The 23,188-nt window shown below is 37.6% G+C and overlaps 4 protein-coding genes across 8 annotated transcripts; all 4 read right to left on the minus strand.

The window, feature by feature from the left end:
* Window positions 1-4,921: 4,921 nt before the first annotated feature.
* On the minus strand, window positions 4,922-6,882 carry mrps34 (mitochondrial ribosomal protein S34). Of its 2 annotated transcripts, none has more exons than XM_056401541.1 (4): window positions 6,797-6,882; window positions 6,169-6,529; window positions 5,961-6,003; window positions 4,922-5,449 (listed from the first exon to the last, which is right to left on the minus strand). In XM_056401541.1, exons 2-4 carry the CDS (start codon window positions 6,484-6,486, stop codon window positions 5,151-5,153), a joined length of 660 nt encoding a protein of 219 aa, XP_056257516.1. In that variant the 5' UTR covers window positions 6,487-6,529; window positions 6,797-6,882; the 3' UTR covers window positions 4,922-5,150. The 2 variants fall into 2 exon arrangements, with proteins under 2 accessions (XP_056257516.1, XP_056257517.1); XM_056401542.1 differs by having other exon boundaries at window positions 6,702-6,835.
* A 715-nt stretch (window positions 6,883-7,597) lies between these two features.
* spsb3a (splA/ryanodine receptor domain and SOCS box containing 3a) lies at window positions 7,598-13,692 on the minus strand. 3 transcript variants are annotated; one of them, XM_056401312.1, is made up of 7 exons: window positions 13,527-13,692; window positions 12,481-12,694; window positions 11,857-12,037; window positions 11,421-11,608; window positions 11,169-11,271; window positions 10,949-11,074; window positions 7,598-10,386 (listed from the first exon to the last, which is right to left on the minus strand). In XM_056401312.1, the coding sequence occupies exons 2-7, from the start codon at window positions 12,604-12,606 to the stop codon at window positions 9,995-9,997; spliced, it is 1,116 nt and encodes a 371-aa protein (XP_056257287.1). In that variant the 5' UTR covers window positions 12,607-12,694; window positions 13,527-13,692; the 3' UTR covers window positions 7,598-9,994. The 3 variants fall into 3 exon arrangements, with proteins under 3 accessions (XP_056257287.1, XP_056257286.1, XP_056257288.1); XM_056401311.1 differs by having other exon boundaries at window positions 12,481-12,697; XM_056401313.1 differs by lacking the exon at window positions 13,527-13,692 and adding an exon at window positions 12,822-12,989 and having other exon boundaries at window positions 12,481-12,697.
* Window positions 13,693-13,811: 119 nt separating this feature from the next.
* LOC130185077 (tubulin alpha-1C chain-like) lies at window positions 13,812-17,756 on the minus strand. 2 transcript variants are annotated; one of them, XM_056401309.1, is made up of 4 exons: window positions 17,665-17,756; window positions 16,172-16,394; window positions 15,935-16,083; window positions 13,812-15,585 (listed from the first exon to the last, which is right to left on the minus strand). In XM_056401309.1, exons 1-4 carry the CDS (start codon window positions 17,665-17,667, stop codon window positions 14,602-14,604), a joined length of 1,359 nt encoding a protein of 452 aa, XP_056257284.1. In that variant the 5' UTR covers window positions 17,668-17,756; the 3' UTR covers window positions 13,812-14,601. The 2 variants fall into 2 exon arrangements, with proteins under 2 accessions (XP_056257284.1, XP_056257283.1); XM_056401308.1 differs by lacking the exon at window positions 17,665-17,756 and having other exon boundaries at window positions 16,172-16,424.
* Window positions 17,757-19,430: 1,674 nt separating this feature from the next.
* Window positions 19,431-22,452, minus strand: LOC130185123 (tubulin alpha-1C chain-like). Its single transcript, XM_056401391.1, has 4 exons — window positions 22,342-22,452; window positions 21,380-21,602; window positions 21,143-21,291; window positions 19,431-20,760 (listed from the first exon to the last, which is right to left on the minus strand). Exons 1-4 carry the CDS (start codon window positions 22,342-22,344, stop codon window positions 19,777-19,779), a joined length of 1,359 nt encoding a protein of 452 aa, XP_056257366.1. The 5' UTR covers window positions 22,345-22,452; the 3' UTR covers window positions 19,431-19,776.
* Between the last annotated feature and the right edge of the window lie 736 nt (window positions 22,453-23,188).

Raw genomic sequence — 23,188 nt, forward strand, 5'->3', positions numbered from 1 at the left:
GCATGAAAACGTCATGGTATAGTAAGTCATATAAAAAGTCATAATATAGTAAGGTATAAAAAAAGTCATAGTATAATAAGGCATAAAAATGTCATAGTATAGTAAGGCATTAAAAATTCATAGTATAATAAGGCATAAAAACGTCATGGTATAGTGAGTTATAAAAAAGTCATAGTATAGTAAGGCATAAAAAGTCATAGTATAATAAGGCATAAAAATGTCATAGTATAGTATGGCATTAAAAAGTCATAGTATAATAAGGCATAAAAATGTCATAGTATAGTAAGGCATGAAAACGTCATAGTATAATAAGGCATAAAAAGTCATACTATAATAAGGCATAAAAATGTCATAGTATAGTAAGTCATAAAAAGTCATAGTATAATAAGGCATAAAAATGTCATAGTATAGTAAGGCATTAAAAAGTCATAGTATAATAAGGCATAAAAATGTCATAGTATAGTAAGGCATTAAAAAGTCATAGTATAATAAGGCATAAAAAAGTCATAGTATAGTAAGGCATGAAAACGTCATGGTATAGTAAGTCATAAAAAGTCATAGTATAATAAGGCATAAAAAAGTCATAGTATAGTGAGTTATAAAAAAGTCATAGTATAATAAGGCATAAAAATGTCATAGTATAGTAAGGCATTAAAAATTCATAGTATAATAAGGCATAAAAATGTCATAGTATAGTAAGGCATTAAAAAGTCATAGTATAATAAGGCATAAAAATGTCATAGTATAGTAAGGCATAAAAATTTCATAGTATAGTAAGGCATTAAAAAGTCATAGTATAATAAAGCATTAAAAAGTCATAGTATAGTAAGGCATGAAAACGTCATGGTATAGTAAGTCATTAAAAAGTCATAGTATAATAAGGCATAAAAAAGTCATAGTATAGTAAGGCATTAAAAAGTCATAGTATAATAAGGCATAAAAATGTCATAGTAAGTCATAAAAAGTCATAGTATAATAAAGCATAAAAATGTCATGGTATAGTGAGTTATAAAAAAGTCATAGTATAGTAAGGCATTAAAAAGTCATAGTATAATAAGGCATAAAAAAGTCATAGTATAGTAAGGCATTAAAAAGTCATAGTATAATAAGGCATAAAAATGTCATAGTAAGTCATAAAAAGTCATAGTATAATAAGGCATTAAAAAGTCATAGTATAATAAGGCATAAAAAAGTCATAGTATAGTGAGTTATAAAAAAGTCATAGTATAATAAGGCATAAAAATGTCATAGTATAGTAAGGCATAAAAATGTCATAGTATAGTAAGGCATTAAAAAGTCATAGTATAATAAGGCATAAAAATGTCATAGTATAGTATGGCATTAAAAAGTCATAGTATAATAAGGCATAAAAATGTCATAGTATAGTAAGGCATTAAAAAGTCATAGTATAATAAGGCATAAAAAGTCATACTATAATAAGGCATAAAAATGTCATAGTATAGTAAGTCATAAAAAGTCATAGTATAATAAGGCATAAAAATGTCATAGTATAGTAAGGCATTAAAAAGTCATAGTATAATAAGGCATAAAAATGTCATAGTATAGTAAGGCATTAAAAAGTCATAGTATAATAAAGCATAAAAATGTCATAGTATAGTAAGGCATAAAAATGTCATAGTATAGTAAGGCATTAAAAAGTCATAGTATAATAAGGCATTAAAAAGTCATAGTATAGTAAGGCATGAAAACGTCATGGTATAGTAAGTCATAAAAAGTCATACTATAATAAGGCATAAAAATGTCATAGTATAGTAAGGCATGAAAATGTCATGGTATAGTAAGGCATTAAAAAGTCATAGTATAATAAGGCATAAAAAAGTCATAGTATAGTGAGTTATAAAAAAGTCATAGTATAATAAGGCATAAAAATGTCATAGTATAGTAAGGCATAAAAATGTCATAGTATAGTAAGGCATTAAAAAGTCATAGTATAATAAGGCATAAAAATGTCATAGTATAGTATGGCATTAAAAAGTCATAGTATAATAAGGCATAAAAATGTCATAGTATAGTAAGGCATTAAAAAGTCATAGTATAATAAGGCATAAAAAGTCATACTATAATAAGGCATAAAAATGTCATAGTATAGTAAGTCATAAAAAGTCATAGTATAATAAGGCATAAAAATGTCATAGTATAGTAAGGCATTAAAAAGTCATAGTATAATAAGGCATAAAAATGTCATAGTATAGTAAGGCATTAAAAAGTCATAGTATAATAAGGCATAAAAATGTCATAGTATAGTAAGGCATAAAAATGTCATAGTATAGTAAGGCATTAAAAAGTCATAGTATAATAAGGCATTAAAAAGTCATAGTATAGTAAGGCATGAAAACGTCATGGTATAGTAAGTCATATAAAAAGTCATAGTATAGTAAGGTATAAAAAAAGTCATAGTATAATAAGGCATAAAAATGTCATAGTATAGTAAGGCATAAAAAGTCATAGTATAATAAAGCATAAAAACGTCATGGTATAGTGAGTTATAAAAAAGTCATAGTATAGTAAGGCATAAAAAGTCATAGTATAATAAGGCATAAAAATGTCATAGTATAGTAAGGCATTAAGAATTCATGTATAATAAGGCATAAAAATGTCATAGTATAGTAAGGCATAAAAAGTCATAGTATAATAAGGCATAAAAATGTCATAGTATAGTAAGTCATAAAAAGTCATAGTATAATAAGGCATAAAAATGTCATAGTATAGTAAGGCATGAAAACGTCATGGTATAGTAAGTCATAAAATTGTCATAGTATAATAAGGCATAAAAATGTCATAGTATAGTAAGGCATTAAAAAGTCATAGTATAATAAGGCATAAAAATGTCATAGTATAGTAAGGCATAAAAATGTCATAGTATAGAAAGGCATTAAAAAGTCATAGTATAGTAAGGCATAAAAAGTCATAGTATAATAAGGCATTAAAAATGTCATAGTATAGTATGGCATTAAAAAGTCATAGTATAGTAAGGCATAAAAATGTCATAGTATAGTAAGGCATAAAAAGTCATACTATAATAAGGCATAAAAATGTCATAGTATAGTAAGTCATAAAAAGTCATAGTATAGTAAGGCATAAATAAAGTCATACTATGGTAAGATATATAAAGTAATACTTTAGTAAGGCATAAAAATGTCATACTATAATAAGGCATAAAAAAGTATAGTATAGTAAAGCCTAAAACCACATAGTATAGGAAAGCATAAAAAGTCATACTATATTACGGTATAAAAATATCATAGTATAATAAAGCACAAAAATGTCATAGTATAGTAAGATATAAAAAGACATTAGGGTAAGGCATAAAAACAAATAGTATCGTAAAGCATAAAATTGTCATAGTATAGTAAGGCATAAAAATATCATGTCATAGTAATTCATAAAAGTATCATAGTATAGTAAGGCACAAAAATGTCATACTATAGTAAGCCATAAAAAGTCATAGTATAGTAAGGCTTAAAAATGTCATACTATTGTAAGGCATAAAAAAAGTCACAATGTAGCAAGGCATAAAAACATTATAGTATAGTCAGGCATTTAAACATCATGGCATAGCAAGGTATAAAAGCATCATAGTATAGTAAGTCATAAAAAGTCACAGTATATATAGTACATAGTATATATATATATATATATATCCTCCAAAAATATTGGTAGCACATTTCCCTACCATCCATATGCAAACTTTCACCTTTGGACAGATAACTAATTGGCAACAATTTTGTTTTTAAGTAAAAATATCAAAAGTTACTGCTTCACAAATTTTCTATAGTATCTCAACATCTTGCTGTTTTTTTTTTACAGTTTATCAGACAAAACAAGCAATTTGAGTATGTTATCCATTTGAATTGTAGGAAAAGTATAGTTGAGGCAGTCTTTCTATCAGGCCTAAATTATGGTGATATAATCTACAGACATGCTGCTGCTTCCACTCTCAAACCCCTAGCCTCAGTTTACAATTCTGCCCTTAGATTCATTACCAGAGATCCCTGTGACACTTACCATTACATTCTGTATAACAAAGTTGGTTGATCCACTCTGGCGCAGAGTATGTCTTCATCCATAAAGTCATTATTGGACATTGTTTTCAATGAGTATTGTCCCCTTTTGAATTTTTTTTACACAGTAGTTTTCTTTCTAGCCATCATTGCAAATGAGCCAAACCTCTGATTTTCTAGGCTTCAATAAAGGTTTGAAACTACATGAAAAATTTACTCCATCAGCTGAGTGAGGGCAGCCTCTGTGAGCCAATACTCTTTAAGCTTCTCCCTCTGTTAGTTTCTCCAGATTGAACTAGTATAGTGTAGTGTAGCCTATGTTTGATTCACATTAGTGATTACCTCTGATACAGGATAAGTGAACTTTGAATGTAGATATGAAAATTTTACAGTAATGCAATGGAGAAACTCTGAACTAAAATCATAACTGTGCAGTAATTAATAGCAATATTATAGAATCAGGGATTATTAACGTTTAATAATGCAATACGATTGTAAAAAATCTCCAATTTGTTTTTGTATATCAGGACTGAGATCAATTTTCCCTTGGCCAACAGACTACACACACAATGTAAAACTGCTTATTTACCCAATAATCATGAGGTACATTTACAAGCAGGACACATCATACGTGGTCATTAAAGACTATGGGTGTTTAGCCTTTCACATCACATGAATCATATTTTGGCTGTGTGGTCAATGGTCAAATCTGCTGACACTGCCTTCTCACTGATGGCACAGAAAAGATGATATCAAGGTGTTTTGATATCACAACATCATGACAGAATATAGGCCTGTCATGTCTGAATTGTGTGTCCAGTTTGGGTGTTTACTGTGCATTCTCAATGCTACAAGGCTGAGGTAGTCCATAATGCATGCACAAAAAGAGACTCAGAGTGTCCTTATTTTACCTCAGATTTAATATTTAGCACATTACACAGATACATATTACACACAGAGAGGCCTGCTGTAGATGAAAATAGCAGAGAATTCATTTGAGTCCAGGACTTATCAGGACTTTGAGGCACGGGCTTCAAATGTACTTGGAAAGAAGAAGTTGACCTCTTCTGTCAACACTGATCTGGTCCATAATGTCCAAGATTAGCGAACCATATTCACAGAGGAGTATCACACCGCTGTCCCCTCTTTGCTCCGCCTCTCTTCTTCCTGCCTGCGGAAATAGTCTTTGTTGAGCTGGACTTGCCTCTTTAAAGGTAAGGCAGGCTCCTCTGCCAGTACTGTGCCTGTTGCTTTTTTGTGCTGGGCCAGCATCATGGCGCGGAGCAGGGGGGGGTAGGGGACATAGCGTACAGGTGGCTCAGGGAGTGGCTCAAATTCCCTGAACTGCTGCTCTATGTGTTTGGGAACCAGCCTCCAGTCATGGTACATCACCTTGTCCACCTCCTTGACCTCGCTCTCCTGTTTTCCTGCCAAGCACAAAACACAACAAAGTTACCAGATGCATCCACATTCTTTCTAGAGCAATACAAATAAAGACATCTGAGTAAATACAGAAAATCACAAGCAGAGAGGTGAAGCGGATGTAGATAAAAATCAGACTGTTCAATAAACAGAGTCACAATTATAAAGATGGACTGTGTGTAGATTATATTCTGAGCTGAGGATGAATCCAGCATGTGTAATATTTGATCGTAAGGAAAGAGATGGCTGCCTCTGTCCTTAACACTCAACTGAAACAGATCGGTCATAAAGGCAGTCACGTTAGTAAAGATAGTGCTTGGTTAACAAACTAGTGCCCAACTGAGATTTTGATCTTCTTCTCCCAAAGTAAACTTGTGCCATGTAATGTGCTCCGATGTGGACTGTATGTATGAAGAAATTAAATGCCTGGTCACACCTCATCCGTTCCTCATCGCAGGGTTAACAAACTCAGAATTTTCACTAAACTGCTTTCTGGAATAAGGGGTCCCCTCTTACCTTTGTAGGTGAGGACGCCCCATGCCTTGCCATGATCCATGTTCTAGAAAACAACAAGAAACAAGTTGTACTTTGGTTACAGGACATATTATATCAGACTTTGTTTGGCAGTGAGTTTAAGTCACCACATTCTTTTCTACACTTATTTATGATGACAATATGCAGACTTCACACACTGTCACAGTGCATGGATGTGGCCCGCTCTCACCTCAGATGTGTAGTCGACCTTGACTTTGGTGATCTGCCAGTAGCAGGGCTCAGTGTGGTCCTCTATCCAGGACTTGCGGGTGAAGAGGCGGCCCACTCCGAACAGCCTCATGCCCGCCAGAAGGGAGAAGAGGCGGCTCTCCCTGCGGACATCGGGCCATGCCAGCACCGGCAGCCTCTTCCCCGTGAGGGGCCGTTTCATCGTGTCATAGTCCAGGGCGTACTTCTGGGACTCCCGTGGCCGGGACTTGAGCTCCCGATATGCCCGGATCTTCCGAGCCATTTCTGCTATGAGACGAAGTTGTTTTTTCTTCACCATGATTATCTGTTGTTACAGCAGCTCCTCCGCGATCTGGTTTGTCCTGCAAGACAGGAAATTCGTTTACTTACATTTGAACCTGAAGTAGCTCCTGTCCCCGATGGTTACAGAACAAACTAACCCCTTTAAGTCTGTCAGCACAAACACATTACAGCCCCTCTGTAACAAGGCTAACCGGAGCTAGCCATTAGCTTTAGATTGTGAAAACAACTCACTCAAGATAAAAACGACACTGACGACAGCTGATTGATTTTTAACGAATGTCGCTGAACTATCGATACTGTTTATAACCTACACATATTTGAAATACCTGATGAGCAGGACTAGTCTCACTTGACCTCAGCAAGCAAGCAAGGCATACAACCACCGTTTTTCTGGTACGACCTCAAAATGTTCCGTGTGAACTGCTGGCGTACTTTAGTTCCGCATGAGGGAAAATCAGTTAACATTTAAAAATTTTAATTGGGTGAATAATATAATAATAAGAATAACTAATCTTTAAAGATTTCCAACATAATATCTAAATACCTGTTAAATCAAGGAGTTTTGGTTGTGTCCAAAGTTGTCTTATTACTTAAAGAAATAATGGTGAAATACACCTTTATATTAACTTAAATTAATTTTGAATGGATTTCTCAACAGTACATGATATTCAAGAACCATGCTTCAAAGAAGCTATCACGTGAAAAGTATGTGATTTTGAATTGTTTAAAACTGATATGGACTATTGGTGACTTGTCAAACTTGTCAAAGAAAGCATCTTTCATCATCTCTCCAGAACACTACAGTATTATACTAAAACAATCATCAGGCTGTATGGGTATGTGAAACAAGGTCCCATATTAACTACTGGAAAAACAAAAAACTTTTCCAGCTAATCTGCACATGGCAGGAAGGATGTCTGTTCTGTCTAAGGAATTTGACAGAAAAGGCAATGACTCACTGGCAGCTGCTGCAAAACATTCACAACAAGAGTCAAGTCAGTCCCCTTTAAATGGTGGTCTGCCATTAATACAAACTGTTGTCCCCACATCTGTAACTTCCAACAAACAAACAAAAAAATCTCAAATGTTGCTGATCCTGGACACTACAAAGTAGTAGAAGCGCATAGTAGTGCATAATTAGCATTTATTTTATTTTCAGCTGAAAATCATGCTGATCAGATATACAGAAAAAGGCCAGTAAAGGCCTCCACATACAGTATTATTAATATGACATGATATAGAAGAAACACTTTGAATTTTTCTATTTACAGTATAACAGTAAGAAAAAGTGCATGGATGCATCAATGTGAAGACAAATACAGTGAAATAAGTCTAAAAAAAAAAAAACATAATAATGCTGGACTACAACTAACTTCACTGTGGTTACATTGCTGGATCTACAGAGAGAGGTTCCTGATAAATCATTACAACAACTAGACAGAATTAAGCCATGTCACTACTCATGTCTGATGAGCATGGTCCTCTGGTACCATCACCACTGTTGTTGTGCCAGTGTCTCCATCACAGCACCCCATCCATCTCTTCTGAAAACTATTATCACAGAAAATGCTTTTATTGCATAGTACCTTAAATCTTTGTATCTAGATTTATTTACACCAAGACCTTGAGGAGTGCACATGATCAGAGACGAGTGACTGAGGCAGCAGTTGGCAAACTGTGTAGTTTCAACACCTGGGTCAAACACTATTATACTTTTATTGTTATGGTTTGGTATTCAGGAGAAATTGAATCAAAGAATTATTTAAATATCTGACCCAGGGGTAATATTCCCCTCCTAAGTCATTCATGATCAATTAATACTTAGATTGATCTTTTAACATCACTCAGCCCCTGTAGACTTCAAAGGTCAATGTAAAATGTCTGTATTTCGTGACAGGTTTTGGCAGACATATTGGTACAGCCACAGAAATGTTGCAGACCATTCAGGCAGCAGAGTCCACCTCTCTACTGTCCTTTCATGTGCTCAACATTAAAACTGTTTTTAGCCGTATTTAAAAAAAATATATATATATATAAAACTGTTAGAAACACACTAAACATACACACAGAGAGCTGACATTAGTCTATTCTGCAGCACTAGTTTCATCTTGGAACTCATCATCTGCTGCAAAAACTTCATTAAAATCCAATGTAATCAACTTCAAGCTGACCACAGCATGTGGTCCTTTATTGGGGACACTGGCACCTTTCTACAACAATGTTTTAGGCCAAGTGGGGCTGAGTGATATTGAAAGGATTTAGAATAGAGTATGGCCTTAGTGAATAAGAGTCAAGAGGAGTTTTTAAGGAAAGAGATGAAACAAGGCCTTGAGGAAAACCAAAACAAGGCCATTGCATAAACAGTACAAAAAGGTTTAACATTAAATCTGCTTATAATCTCATATTTTGTCAATCAAATACAATAATTTAAAAAAAAATGTTTAAGAAACGATAAAGTGTAACAGCGAGGAAAAGTTACTTGAAAGGTGTGACAGTGACATATTTAGTGACATATTTGTCTCATGATAGATTTAAAAGAGTTACACTTAACAATGGATACTGCTTACATCTTTTAGAGGAAATCCATAGTTTCTACAAACAAATAGCATGACTATTGGACAAAAGACTTTGAAAGGCTCTTGACAGGCTGATGTTGCCATGAATGTAACAAATATTTCACTAATAACTTTTTTCAATAATGTGATGAGCAATCAGACGTGCATAAGTTGTTTGGAGATGATGGCTGTTCCATGAAAGACAAAAAGGAATAATTTCATTGTTGAGGGGCTAAAAGCTGCAAAGTGCACTCAGGTTAATTCTATCTCCTTCTTACTTTTCTTAGGCTTTTGACAGTTTAAGATTTAGAGCTGTGACGTGTGGTAAAAAATATAGAATAAACTGATTCTCACTTTGGAAATCCAGAAATCGTAGATGCCAGTAAAACAGGTAACAGATGACTCTGAAAATGCATGGATAGCATTTAGGTTGAGAACAATATACAGTATTTGCATACAGGATAAAAACACAGAAAATACCTATACAGTCTCTCATCTCATGAAACCCCCTTTTCTTTACAAATATACCATGATGACCACTAAAATTTGGCCATACTTTACTTCAGTGTCACACTGTACAGTTTACTGTATCATTCCCACACTATGTCACTAATCCCCATTCATGAATGGCAACAGATCTGTAACAATTTATTCTAGCTAACAAAATAACAACATATCTTTTCGCGTATTACTGAAGCTGGTTTTGGGTACTGAGTGTATGATGAGCATGAAGACGTGAATGGCATGAGAGAAGATCACAGTAATTAAGTGTGCAAGCAAAAATACTGCCGTCACAGTTTTCTACCTACGTACCACTCTCTCTGCTCAACCGATCCTGGTTCTTCTCTTCACTACTGTGTAACACTGATGTTGAGGAACGCTTGAGGCAGTTAAGTAACACTAGATTAGATGCCATAGGGCAGTAACCTCTGCCAGTGTTTAAGAGGAGGTAGGATTCAAGCTGTCCAGTCATGTCCAGCGGCATCTTTTCCTCTGACAGGCTTCAGGGTCAGACGTACAACCCTCTGAGTCACTCTCAGAGGAGGATGGTCCAGCTAAGGGCGGGACAGGCAATTGTGAGGGGCGCTCAGGCTCATCTGCGGTTTCATCTGTGGTGCCACTATTGAGACTGAGCACCCAACCTAGTTTGTTGTGGAGCAACTGACGAAGTCCTGGCGGCAGTGGCAACACGTCCAGGGTGTCTATACAGTCCGGCAGCAGCTGGCGAAGGCGAGCGCAGCAAAGGTATAGCAGAGAGGTGGGCGCAGAGCAGGATCTGATCACCTTCATGCTGCTTTTCGCTGCTGTGGAGCACGCCATCGGATAAAACCTCTTATTTTGTAGCTCTGTGGCAGCAACACCTAGGTTGAGAAAGGTGATAAAAAAATTCATGATCGTGTGCAATACCTTGTTCGAACACAACAAAGCACAGAACCCCCACTGAATAAATGTGCACACATCTATTATGTCTGTAAGGTCTTACAGTTTTGCATGTGGGTGATATATAAACTGTGTAGAAAAATGTTCTACATCGCCTTTTATGTACACCCGTATGCTTCATACTATAGCCATATGGTTATGGTTCCTAATTTTGCATTCACAAAAATTATATCACAGATGAAACTAGTTTGTAAATTTGTACAAAGTACCAAGGAACCAATCTGATATGCCAGATTGATATTAGCCAGATGTGACCAATTTACATTAAAGTGTCATCAAATTCTGTGTTCCCAGTACCAGTTTGTCATAGCAGCCCAGTGACTCAATTTTTAGTGCCACACCACACCTGGCCAATGTGTGGTAACCAGTACTGAAGTACCCGAATTGGTATCAAAAGATACCAATCAAAAGATCATGTAATTAAAATAGGAATCAAACTGCCAGCACTCTGATCGATAGTGGACTTTGCTTGTCAGTACTAACCTATGCACTTCCTATTCTTGAAGAAAGTAAGTGTGCCGTGCCACGTGTCCAGATGGACTCCGATGATGGATCCCTGTCCGAATCGAGAAGAGAAATTCATCTTGTCTCCTTTATGATGCAACAAGCCTGAAATAAAAAAAGACAACCAATGATATCTAACTCATAATGTAACCATTTGGAGCAGCCATTGTTACATTATAGCATGTTGTTTTGGTCTTACCTGTGTAAGAAAGACCCCAGCTATCTATATCTTTTCCCAACAGGCTGCAGAACGTGTGTCTGTATTTGTCTAGGTTGACATCAGAAGTACCGATGCCAACCATCTGTACAGAAAAAAGGAACCATTTAGAAAATAAATACATTCGAGTGTCCACGCAGCATGCTTTTGCTCTACTTTTTTTTTTATTTCTTTGAAAATGACTTTACATAACAGGGGCAGGCCAATGTAAGAAGATAAAGAGTAGAGCTTTACCATGTCTGTTCCATAAACTGGGGATGTCATCTTGATTTCCCAGAAGTGCTGCCCTTCAGCCAGCTCTTTGGAGCCACGGATCGCAGCTGTACCACAGCTGTATTCAGAGTGGAAGTTCACTTTGCGATTGTCGCAGCTCAGTAATGTTGCTGTCGATCGGCTGTTTGCATCCCACACCCAGTCAAATTCTAAAACATCAGAAGTCATTCATTCAAGGACAGTGACACACAAAATTTACTTTAATTCACTTTACCTAATATCAATAAACAAATAAAACTTTATTCTTATGATTAATTGAGAATTTAGAGGTCAGTAAAGTATAACATGACTGGATACAGTGATATAACTCAAGTGACATCATTTAATCAACCTATTCATTATAAAATGGGTGTGCCCTATATTACTAAACCCTGGAAATGCAGCAGCTCCCTTGTACCTTGATCATCCTCTCCGCAGTGGCAGTCTTTGACTTGGTGAAATCCTCGCAGACGAGAGTTGTAGCTGGTCTCAGCCTGGGAATCGCAGCCACAGTAGGACTCTCCGGTGACAGGCACTGCACTGGGGACAGGAGGGACCATCACTGCTGAAAAGTCCACCTCAGAGTCTGAATCACTGTACTTGAGAGCAACAATGCAGAAAGAAATAGCACAATCAAATGTCAGCAGCATTGCTTATGCAACTAAACAGCACTGATTGTGGATGTTTCACAGAAATTGGGTGTTGCACTGAAAAAAATTCACATCGCTACGATTTAAAAGTAAAAGGCAGACATCATAGTACATCTCCTTCTCTGGAAAAATGATTAGTTCTGATACAAAGCATGTAAACAACTGAGCCTTTAGCTTCAGGCATCAGACAGAAGCATCAACAAACACATACTGTTAATAGTGGCCACAGGCAAATTAAAAGCTTTCAGTAAGAAAGGGAACCTTGAGGTGAATTTTGCCAGCCTTTTCATGGTGACACATCCTATCCCTTGCCTACAGTGGCATCATATGACACAAACAAAAAATTGCACAATCTCTGACACTTCCTATCTGTTCAGCTGCTGTGTGCTTACCTCTAGTCGGTCATAACTCCATTCCTCACTTTCAGAGGCCAAAACAAGTGCCCTGGCATCAGCATCCCGCCGTATTCCACCCCAGACATATCTCCATGCACGACTGTTCCTGCTCCGTCTAGACATGGCAGCAACTCACTGTCTCAGTAGTAGAAGAACCTGACAGTCAGTTCAGGCTTTAGTCCAGATGTTGGAATAACAGCATCAGTCCAAGCTGCTGAAACACAAAATGACAGCATGCTTATCTTGAGAGGCACAGAAGACTAAAGACTGTGACAGATAATGCACTGCATGTCCTCTTAAAGTTTAAATGACAAGAAAGAAAATACATTTGTACTAACATAACTTGGTGGTTTCTTCCTCTTGTCCTGGTTTCTTGTTTTTTTTTAAAAGAAGAATGCTGTATATTAATATTTCTCAAACCCGTGATATCTGCTCCACCTTTCGGTACTCACTGTTTGATCCTGCAATTTGAAGCTTCATCATAGTTTCATCCAATTTAAGGAAATCTAATAAAGAAATTTAGCGGACTGATTTATGGAGCAATGTAACCCACAACATACCACAAAACACTTACACACACACAACACCCTAACTACTTAACCTAACTCTAACATACTGTTAGTAGTCTGGTCCCAGTCCACAGGTCATTGCCATTATCAGTAAAATCAATATTACTTTGTCGTGTTGATGTTGTTACGCTAACTAGCTCTAGGTAGCCGCCTAGCCCGGCTAACAGGAGCAGCTAACGATACCCGCTGAACAGCGTATGCATTAACAAGTTAGCAGGCTGCTACAACAAGGTCAGCAGCATCACAATTCAAGTCAGACTGCTGGCTATATGTGTACATATAGGTTTGTACACTTGAACACGCCACTGACTATAGTGCGTTCACAGTTTATGAGCCAAGTAGTGAGAAAACATGTCAGCAGGCTCAATAACTGGGCTAGTGATGCAGATTCAGACCTAGCGTATAGTAGCTAGTTAGCTTTCGTTAGCTGCTTGCTGCTACCAGCCTCGGATAAAAGGACTGCGTTAATATTACCTGCCTGTTGTCCACATCCAGAATTCACGTAAAATTAATGACACCGCAGAGATGCTGATCCCAGAAGCCACCTATAACCACCTGGATGATACGGAACAGTTGAATGAGTGACTGGATAAGCTTCCCTTTTCCATGACCTACTTTACATTAGTCTGACCGTAAACAATAACAGGCAGGCTCTCTGTGGGAGCTCACAGCAGTCTCCCGCACAGGAAGTTTTCAACGCGCAACAAAGACTCCTGACATCTCAACCACCTCAACCGACTGAGGTTATTTTATCCAGTATTGCAAGAAATATTTAGATACTTTATTGAAGTAGAACAACAAATACAACACTACAAAATAACTCAATGAAGTTCTGAATTCAAAGAAATACAGTACACAAGTATTATCAGCGATATACATGTCAATGATGGAAAGTATCAACTTAGTAACTACTACTTAGTACAAGTAGTTCAGTTCAGTTTTGAGGTACTCGCACTTTAGAGTATGTCCATCTTATATCACGTTTTGCTTATATTCCACTACATTTCAAAGGGAAATATTTAACCTTTTACTGACTACATCTATCTAAGATTAAGACTGAACATAAAAAACATGAAATGAACCTATGATATGCTTATAAAATGAAATGTATCTTTCAGATTATGCCAAAAGTTTCCACACTGTTTGACTAGTGACCGCTTTAGTGAATAGCAGTTTCCACTTGGAGCACCTTGTCATGTTTCTACTTTCTGAGTTGTTTTTAGCTGTTTTCAGTTCCACCAGATTTCCCCTCCAAACCTCTCACATTGTTTCATGTTTGAGCCCCTAGGATGTAACATTTTCCAAGAAAATAGATACAAATCATTAAACTTTAAATGAAAAGCAATAACAAATTGGAGTTGCAGGTTTTTGATTCAGTAGAAATTAAAACATAGTATAAAAGTTTAGCTGATGTTATGCACATTCAAAAAACAAACAAAAACACTTGGTGTAAGACTTGGTATTAACTTAGGAACTTAGCCGACATTGAAATGTATTTCATAACAAAATTTATTATCTTTCCTGTATAACTGGGGGCTTTCTGAGCTTTCTAATACTCCCCCTCGTTCTCTCCCTCTCCCTCACCCTCAACAGAGTCAAGTCCAACCTCCTCATAATCCTTCTCCAGAGCTGCCATGTCCTCTCTGGCCTCAGAGAACTCTCCCTCCTCCATACCCTCACCTACATACCAGTGGACAAAGGCACGCTTAGCGTACATCAAATCAAACTTGTGGTCAAGCCGAGCCCAGGCCTCTGCAATAGCAGTGGTGTTGCTCAGCATGCACACAGCCCTCTGGACCTTGGCCAGGTCTCCACCAGGAACTACAGTGGGGGGCTGGTAGTTGATGCCGACCTTGAAACCAGTGGGACACCAGTCCACAAACTGGATGGTGCGCTTGGTCTTAATACTGCAAATGGCAGCATTGACATCTTTGGGGACCACATCGCCACGGTACAAAAGGCAGCAGGCCATGTATTTGCCATGGCGAGGGTCGCATTTTACCATCTGATTGGATGGCTCAAAGCAGGCGTTGGTAATTTCTGCCACTGTCAACTGCTCATGGTACGCCTTCTCAGCGGAGATGACAGGGGCATAGGTGGCAAGAGGGAAGTGGATACGGGGATATGGCACCAAGTTGGTCTGAAACTCTGTAAGATCAACATTAAGGGCACCGTCAAAACGAAGGGAAGCAGTAATGGAGGACACAATCTGACTCATCAGCCTGTTCAGGTTGGTGTAGGTAGGACGCTCGATGTCCAGGTTCCTGCGACAGATATCATAGATGGCCTCATTATCCACCATGAAGGCACAGTCAGAGTGCTCTAGGGTGGTGTGTGTGGTCAGGATGGCGTTGTAAGGCTCCACCACAGCAGTGGACACCTGGGGAGCTGGGTAGATGGCAAACTCCAGCTTGGACTTCTTGCCGTAGTCTACAGACAAACGCTCCATCAGCAGGGAGGTGAAGCCCGAGCCGGTACCACCTCCAAAGCTGTGGAAAACCAGGAATCCCTGAAGACCAGTGCACTGGTCAGCCTGAGGATGGATATAAATAAAAAGATTGCAGTAATATAATATAGATCAGTGGTTCTCAACATTTCTGAGGCAATTGATTTGACACTTGACAGTTCTGCACATTCAGAAAACAAACAAACAAAATACACTGCACAGATGATAAAATCAAACTCAAGCATTAATTTAAAATATAAATAAACATAAATCAAATGGTCAGGAGTCATAGTTGCAATGGATAATGATTAGGTGCCCTCTGGTGGTGGAAAGGTAAACTGTATAATTTGAGTAATAATTTGAGTTGTTACAGCATACAGTACATGCACTGCTCTTACTTTCCTGGTGTGTGTCTTCCTGCTCTTATGTGACTCACCAATTTACGGATCCTGTCCAGCACCAGGTCAATTATCTCTTTGCCAATGGTGTAGTGTCCACGGGCGTAGTTGTTGGCAGCATCCTCCTTGCCAGTGATCAGCTGCTCAGGGTGGAACAGCTGCCGGTAGGTCCCAGTGCGCACCTCATCTGAAGAGACAGGTTAAATCAAAATGAGTCAAGGCTTTACTAATCTAATCAAGCAGCAACTATAGTCGACCTTTAATCATGAGTTTACCGATGACAGTGGGCTCCAGATCCACAAAAACAGCTCTGGGGACATGCTTTCCAGCTCCAGTCTCACTGAAGAATGTGTTGAAGGAATCATCCCCTTCTCCAATGGTCTTGTCACTCGGCATTTGACCATCAGGTTGAATCCCATGTTCCAGACAGTAAAGCTCCCAGCAGGCATTGCCAATCTGGACACCAGCCTGACCCACGTGGATTGAGATACACTCACGCTGGAGCAAAACAAAGGCCATTTGTAACATTTTGCAAGTTCACAATAATCAGACGCTTTAGCTCACTCATCACATGGTGAAGAAAGTTAAATAGCAAACACAAGATTCATTTGCATGGGGGAAGGAACTAAACACTTTCATTAATTTACCCGTTGATAAATCAAGAGAAACTGGGTGTACACAACATCACAGACCTCAAATCAGAACCTTAATGGAGTTCTATACATGTGTCCCTTATCTCAGTTATAGATTACTTCACCCTATTGACACCACTCATAGTAAAATCTGCTTTCAACCATCCTTAAAAAAAAAAAAAAAATAGAAGTGTCCATTTCTTTGTTATTTCAACAGGATTTCATTTTTATTCAAAATGTCACCACCTACTACAATATTTTTCTTAGTGTTTTTCCATGGCAGAGGGTTTGGCTGTTGCTTCATAAACATTTCATAGAGATGTCCTTTAAACTTTTACAAAACGTTTACCCTGTAAAAACACTTCATTCAAAGATTTAAGAATGATATCCATGTATGGTGGTTTTGAGTTTATTAATGATAGATTAATGGCTGATTTTGCTTTACTGTATGAACATGAACTGTCTGGCATTGAAATCAAAACAGGAAAAAGATGGAAAAACAATTATGTTAGCTTAGTTTCATAATCATGAATGTAAATTTGATAAGCACCTCTCTTTTGTTTTAAATGAAAAATCTGAACAGTATTTAGAGACCATTAAATCTTGCATCAATAAGAAGTCACTAAAAACTGTAAATGAATGTATTGTTTTTTAAGTTTTTATTTAACTATATTTTGTTGTTTTATTTATTGTTTATGCATACTTTATTGCCCCGTAATTTGTTTGTTGTTATTCATTTTGTTCCATCATGTTGTGCAATGTTAAAGTACAGCCAAGATCTCAAACTGAATTTAGAGGATGCTCTTCCATTAACCAGAAAACATAAATAACGCAATGAAGCTACACTTAAAAAAATACAATTAAAACAGCCTATAGAATAAAGAAACTTAGTTTGCTGGTTCCTCCACCTCAGACTTTTTAGTCAATGTAGCGTAGTGCTCTGACCAAACCTAGCTTAGCATTCGAACGTCATCAAACCTAGCAGTGTTCTGACCGTTAGAAATCCTTAACATTAGCATTAGCTAACAGGATTCAGTTCCCTTGACAATTGATAGCTAACACTGATGTGGGCTACTTCATCCTAGAGATTTCAAAACTGTTAGATAAAAAAATAACCAACATTATCCCATACTCACCATGTTTTTCGAAGTTATGAAACACGAAGATTACCTTAGAAATGAACTAACAATCCACTACCATTTAAGGTCGCCCGTTTGTGCGACACTTGAATCCTCTGTGGCTTTTTATACTCGCTTATGCCGGGAAAATATTTGCTGAATCTGATTGGTCGAGTGTTACATGAGCTCTTTTCCTATTGGTTGAAAAAACTGTCATCTTCTTCAACAGGGTGTCAGAGTTGTTTACTTACAAAGTTTACTCAATTTTCGGACTATTGGGGACGTTTTTGAAATTACACTTAACTAGATATAAAAGTATTTTATATACAATATATCTATAATTAATCTCTAAATATGACTTGTTTATTTTCTTTTTGAGGGAATTTTAATTGTTTGCTGTGTTATTTGCCTCTACATCATATTCTTGCTGGTGCATGTATGTACTTGGGTACCTTGACATGAAAACATTTGGGAGTCCCTTTATAATACTTTGGCAAGTTTTCCATATTCACAGCTCACATTTCCCCAGTTAATCCTTATTCAGGCATAATCCTCGTTCATGATCATATTATTACAGAAAAAAAAATCAACTTAAGTCAGACTGCCATCCTGTGGTTCTTGAAATATTTATGCATTTTATAAAATGTAATACTGCATTATTTGAATTAACTTGCCAATGCCACACTGAAAGACATTCCTCATGCCAGAGCTTATTTTATTGTTCACATTTACCAACTAAATGTGTGAGTACGGCATTTACACAGTGTCCACTTGTCCATACAGTAAACCAACACATCTCTTCACATATGTACATGTGTAGGCCCTGATAAAGCCAGGGTCACTGTGCACTCGGCATAACACCCAGTCACTTAAGGTTCTGAACAGGCTGATGGACTCTAGATGTTCAATATACTGTGACAGATGACGTGTATTTGTGTTACTGTAATCGTACACACCTGAAATAGGGGCAGCTTAGGGGGAGAATGGGCAAATTCTGAATTTTCTGAAGCTAATTTGAAGTCTGAATCTGTTCATTTCAGACACAGTAACTGTCTCTTCATCTATCAGTAAGTTATGCCCATGACTGATAGTGTTTTTTCAAGTTTTGCCTGTTTCCGTTTGGTTTGCTGCTCAAATGAAGGTGATGTTTGTTGAGAATAAAAAATAGCAATATGATAACTACTTTAGTGGTGAAAGTATCAGCAGCAACATGGTCCTGAGATGAAGTGCTTTGTGTGGGGTTTGTCACAGCCAAAGGAATGTAACTGCAGTGTTAGAGAAGCAGAGGGTTATCAAAATCAACTGTTAAAGTTAACTTTGCCTAATGGGGTAAACAAAGTTTGTAATATGGTTTGGCTGATTCCAGTGTTTTTGAGGTGCACTGTCTGGATTTCATTAAATATTTGATTAAGTTTACAATTTCATGTATTGATGAAAACAGCTAAACTTACCTCTTAATATTTACCACTGAAACTTTCAGTACTTTTAAGGCTGTAAAAAGAAAAACATAGGGAACTGCTGAGGTAAGGCATAGTTAAAAAAAAACACTTATCAAAACATTAAAACATGTTACCTGTTTTAATGTGGCTGATCAGTTATATATTCTACAAGACATTCATGTTGTATATGGTATTTATTGTTGTACAGCAAATTCTAAAACTCAAGTCTGTGATTTTCTGGATTCAGAATTAAGATTTTAAATGACCAATTAAATCACTGGTTTCCATTCATCATCAAAACAAAGCAAAAGAACCATGTTCTCCAAAGAAACAGATCAACAGATGCAGCTTTGTATGTCACAGGAACTTTATTCAGAACACTGCCAGTATTTTTTTATTATGAACAAATTGTATATTTGATAGATTAACATTAGTTTTTGGAATGCATTTTAGAAAAAAAACTTGAATCATCTTCAGCTTCACAAGGGCTGTTAAGTCACTTACTTTCCTCCCTCACCCATAACAGTCCAGTCCAACTTCCTCATTCCTTTTTTTTTTTTTTTTTTAAAATACTTTGTGTAACAGGAACATAGGAACCTAGCCAAAATGGCATTTCACAAAAAAAACATTAATGTATTTCATAACAAAATATGTGTGTTTGTTCTGTATAACTGGCAGCTTTCTGAGCTTTCTAATACTCCCCCTCGTTCTCTCCCTCTCCCTCACCCTCAACAGAGTCAAGTCCAACCTCCTCATAATCCTTCTCCAGAGCTGCCATGTCCTCTCTGGCCTCAGAGAACTCTCCCTCCTCCATACCCTCACCTACATACCAGTGGACAAAGGCACGCTTAGCGTACATCAAATCAAACTTGTGGTCAAGCCGAGCCCAGGCCTCTGCAATAGCAGTGGTGTTGCTCAGCATGCACACAGCCCTCTGGACCTTGGCCAGGTCTCCACCAGGAACTACAGTGGGGGGCTGGTAGTTGATGCCGACCTTGAAACCAGTGGGACACCAGTCCACAAACTGGATGGTGCGCTTGGTCTTAATACTGCAAATGGCAGCGTTGACATCTTTGGGGACCACATCGCCACGGTACAAAAGGCAGCAGGCCATGTATTTGCCGTGGCGAGGGTCGCATTTTACCATCTGATTGGATGGCTCAAAGCAGGCGTTGGTAATTTCTGCCACTGTCAACTGCTCATGGTACGCCTTCTCAGCGGAGATGACAGGGGCATAGGTGGCAAGAGGGAAGTGGATACGGGGATATGGCACCAAGTTGGTCTGAAACTCTGTAAGATCAACATTAAGGGCACCGTCAAAACGAAGGGAAGCAGTAATGGAGGACACAATCTGACTCATCAGCCTGTTCAGGTTGGTGTAGGTAGGACGCTCGATGTCCAGGTTCCTGCGACAGATATCATAGATGGCCTCATTATCCACCATGAAGGCACAGTCAGAGTGCTCTAGGGTGGTGTGTGTGGTCAGGATGGAGTTGTAAGGCTCCACCACAGCAGTGGACACCTGGGGAGCTGGGTAGATGGAGAACTCCAGCTTGGACTTCTTGCCGTAGTCTACAGACAAACGCTCCATCAGCAGGGAGGTGAAGCCCGAGCCGGTACCACCTCCAAAGCTGTGGAAAACCAGGAATCCCTGAAGACCAGTGCACTGGTCAGCCTGAGGACGGATATAAATAAAAAGATTGCAGTAATATAATATAGATCAGTGATTCTCAACATTTCTGAGGAAATTGATTTGACACTTGACAGTTCTGCACATTCAGAAAACAAACAAACAAAATACACTGCACAGATGATAAAATATATTTAAAATAATAATAAATGATAAATAATAAATATATATAAAATTTAAAATATAAATAAACATAAATCAAATGGTCAGGAGTCATAGTTGCCATGGATAATGATTAGGTGCCCTCTGGTGGTGGAAAGGTAATGTATAATGTATAATTGAGTAATAATTTGAGTTGATACAGCATACAGTACATGCACTGCTCTTACTTTCCTGGTGTGTGTCTTCCTGCTCTTATGTGACTCACCAATTTACGGATCCTGTCCAGCACCAGGTCAATTATCTCTTTGCCAATGGTGTAGTGTCCACGGGCGTAGTTGTTGGCAGCATCCTCCTTGCCAGTGATCAGCTGCTCAGGGTGGAACAGCTGCCGGTAGGTCCCAGTGCGCACCTCATCTGAAGAGAAAGGTTAAATCAAAATGAGTCAAGGCTTTACTAATCTAATCAAGCAGCAACTATAGTCGACTTGTAATCATGAGTTTACCGATGACAGTGGGCTCCAGATCCACAAAAACAGCTCTGGGGACATGCTTTCCAGCTCCAGTCTCACTGAAGAATGTGTTGAAGGAATCATCCCCTTCTCCAATGGTCTTGTCACTCGGCATTTGACCATCAGGTTGAATCCCATGTTCTAGGCAGTAAAGCTCCCAGCAGGCATTGCCAATCTGGACACCAGCCTGACCCACGTGGATTGAGATACACTCACGCTGGAGCAAAACAAAGGCCATTTGTAACATTTTGCAAGTTCACAATAATCAGACCTTTTAGCTAAATTAATAACTAATTTTGCATTACAACAAAAAGAGAAAAAAACAAGCATATGTCATCAATATAACTGCATAATTATCTTAGGTAGGTTTCATAATCATAGATGTATATTTATCAAGGAAAACCGCTTTTGTGAGTGTACTTAGAGACCATTAAATCTTTTCTAATTTAAAATAAGGCTCTAAAACTGTAAGTGAATTTATTATTTGTGATGTCTTTAGTCAACTTTATTCAGCTGTTTTATTTATTTATTTTATTACACCTTGGTATTTTGTCCCCACATGTTGTCCATTGTTAATGTACAGCCTGCATATCCAAACTGAATTTAAAGGGTGACTTTCCATTAATCAGCAAACACCATAAATCCAATTAAAATACACTTAATCCCATAATGTTTTTCTGATTCCTCTACCTAAAACCTTTCGCCAGAAATCTTACCACTCTGAGGATTATAAAACCTAGTTCAGTACTCTGACCGTTATAAAACCTAGTTCAGTACTCTGACCGTTATCAAACCTAGCTTAGTATTCTGACCGTTACAAAATCTTAGCATTAGCATTAGCTAATTCAGTAACTTCTCAAAGCTTAGCTAACACCAATGTGGGCTACTGCATGCGATGAGACCACAGATGTTTCAAAACTGTTAAATAAAAACAATTAACATAATCCTATACTCACCATTCTTTTCGAGGTTGTGAAGCACGAAGATTACGTTAAAATGATCTGACAATCGAGTACGTTTAACCGTTACGTTCGTTACTGCTTGTATCCTCTGGGGCTTTCAAACGCTCTAATGCCCGGGAAAATATTTGCTGAATCTGATTGGTCCAATGTGACATGAGCTCTTTTTCTATTGGTTAACCAAACTATCTTCTTTTTCGGTCGCTCAAACCTTGATGTTCAAAAATGTGACAGAAAGCGCCTTTCAAATGGGGTTTACAACTGCAGCGTTAGATGACCACATGCTTACTTAGCAATTACTTGGAAAAATCGTTATTAAAATTAACTGTAAAAATTAACTTTTGTCTGGTGGGGTAAACAAAGTTTATAAAATGGTAAAGTAAATCACAACATTGTTTTTTTGTTGTTTTGTTTTTACCTATTTCCATGACAATATTTAGACTGCAGCATATGACCTGCCCATTTCAAGAATAATCAGATTACCGAAACTATAAACTCCACATAAATATTTGGACTGATCATTCAGATAATTTGATGCATCTTGAAATCTCATATTACAGAAAAAAACAGATGATTGTGTGAGGCCTCATTTTTAATTTATTCATGTTCTTGCCACACATCCATTAAAGTGGAGTACTTGTGTTTCATGTGAGTGTGTGTGTCTATGCCTGCTCAGATGTAAATATGTATGTCAGAGGTCAGTGCTCACTGCTTCAGAGAAAAGGATTTTGCAAGAAGTACAAGGCCCGGGGAGTTTACGGCCACAGGGAGAAGAGGGAGCACCAGGCTCCTTTGTTCTCTGCTCTTGGTTTTGTCACTTGTCCAGCAAGAGGCTTGTTCCTAG

The sequence above is a fragment of the Seriola aureovittata genome, chromosome 17 (genome assembly GCF_021018895.1).
Source record: "Seriola aureovittata isolate HTS-2021-v1 ecotype China chromosome 17, ASM2101889v1, whole genome shotgun sequence".
NCBI classification, from domain to species: domain Eukaryota; kingdom Metazoa; phylum Chordata; class Actinopteri; order Carangiformes; family Carangidae; genus Seriola; species Seriola aureovittata.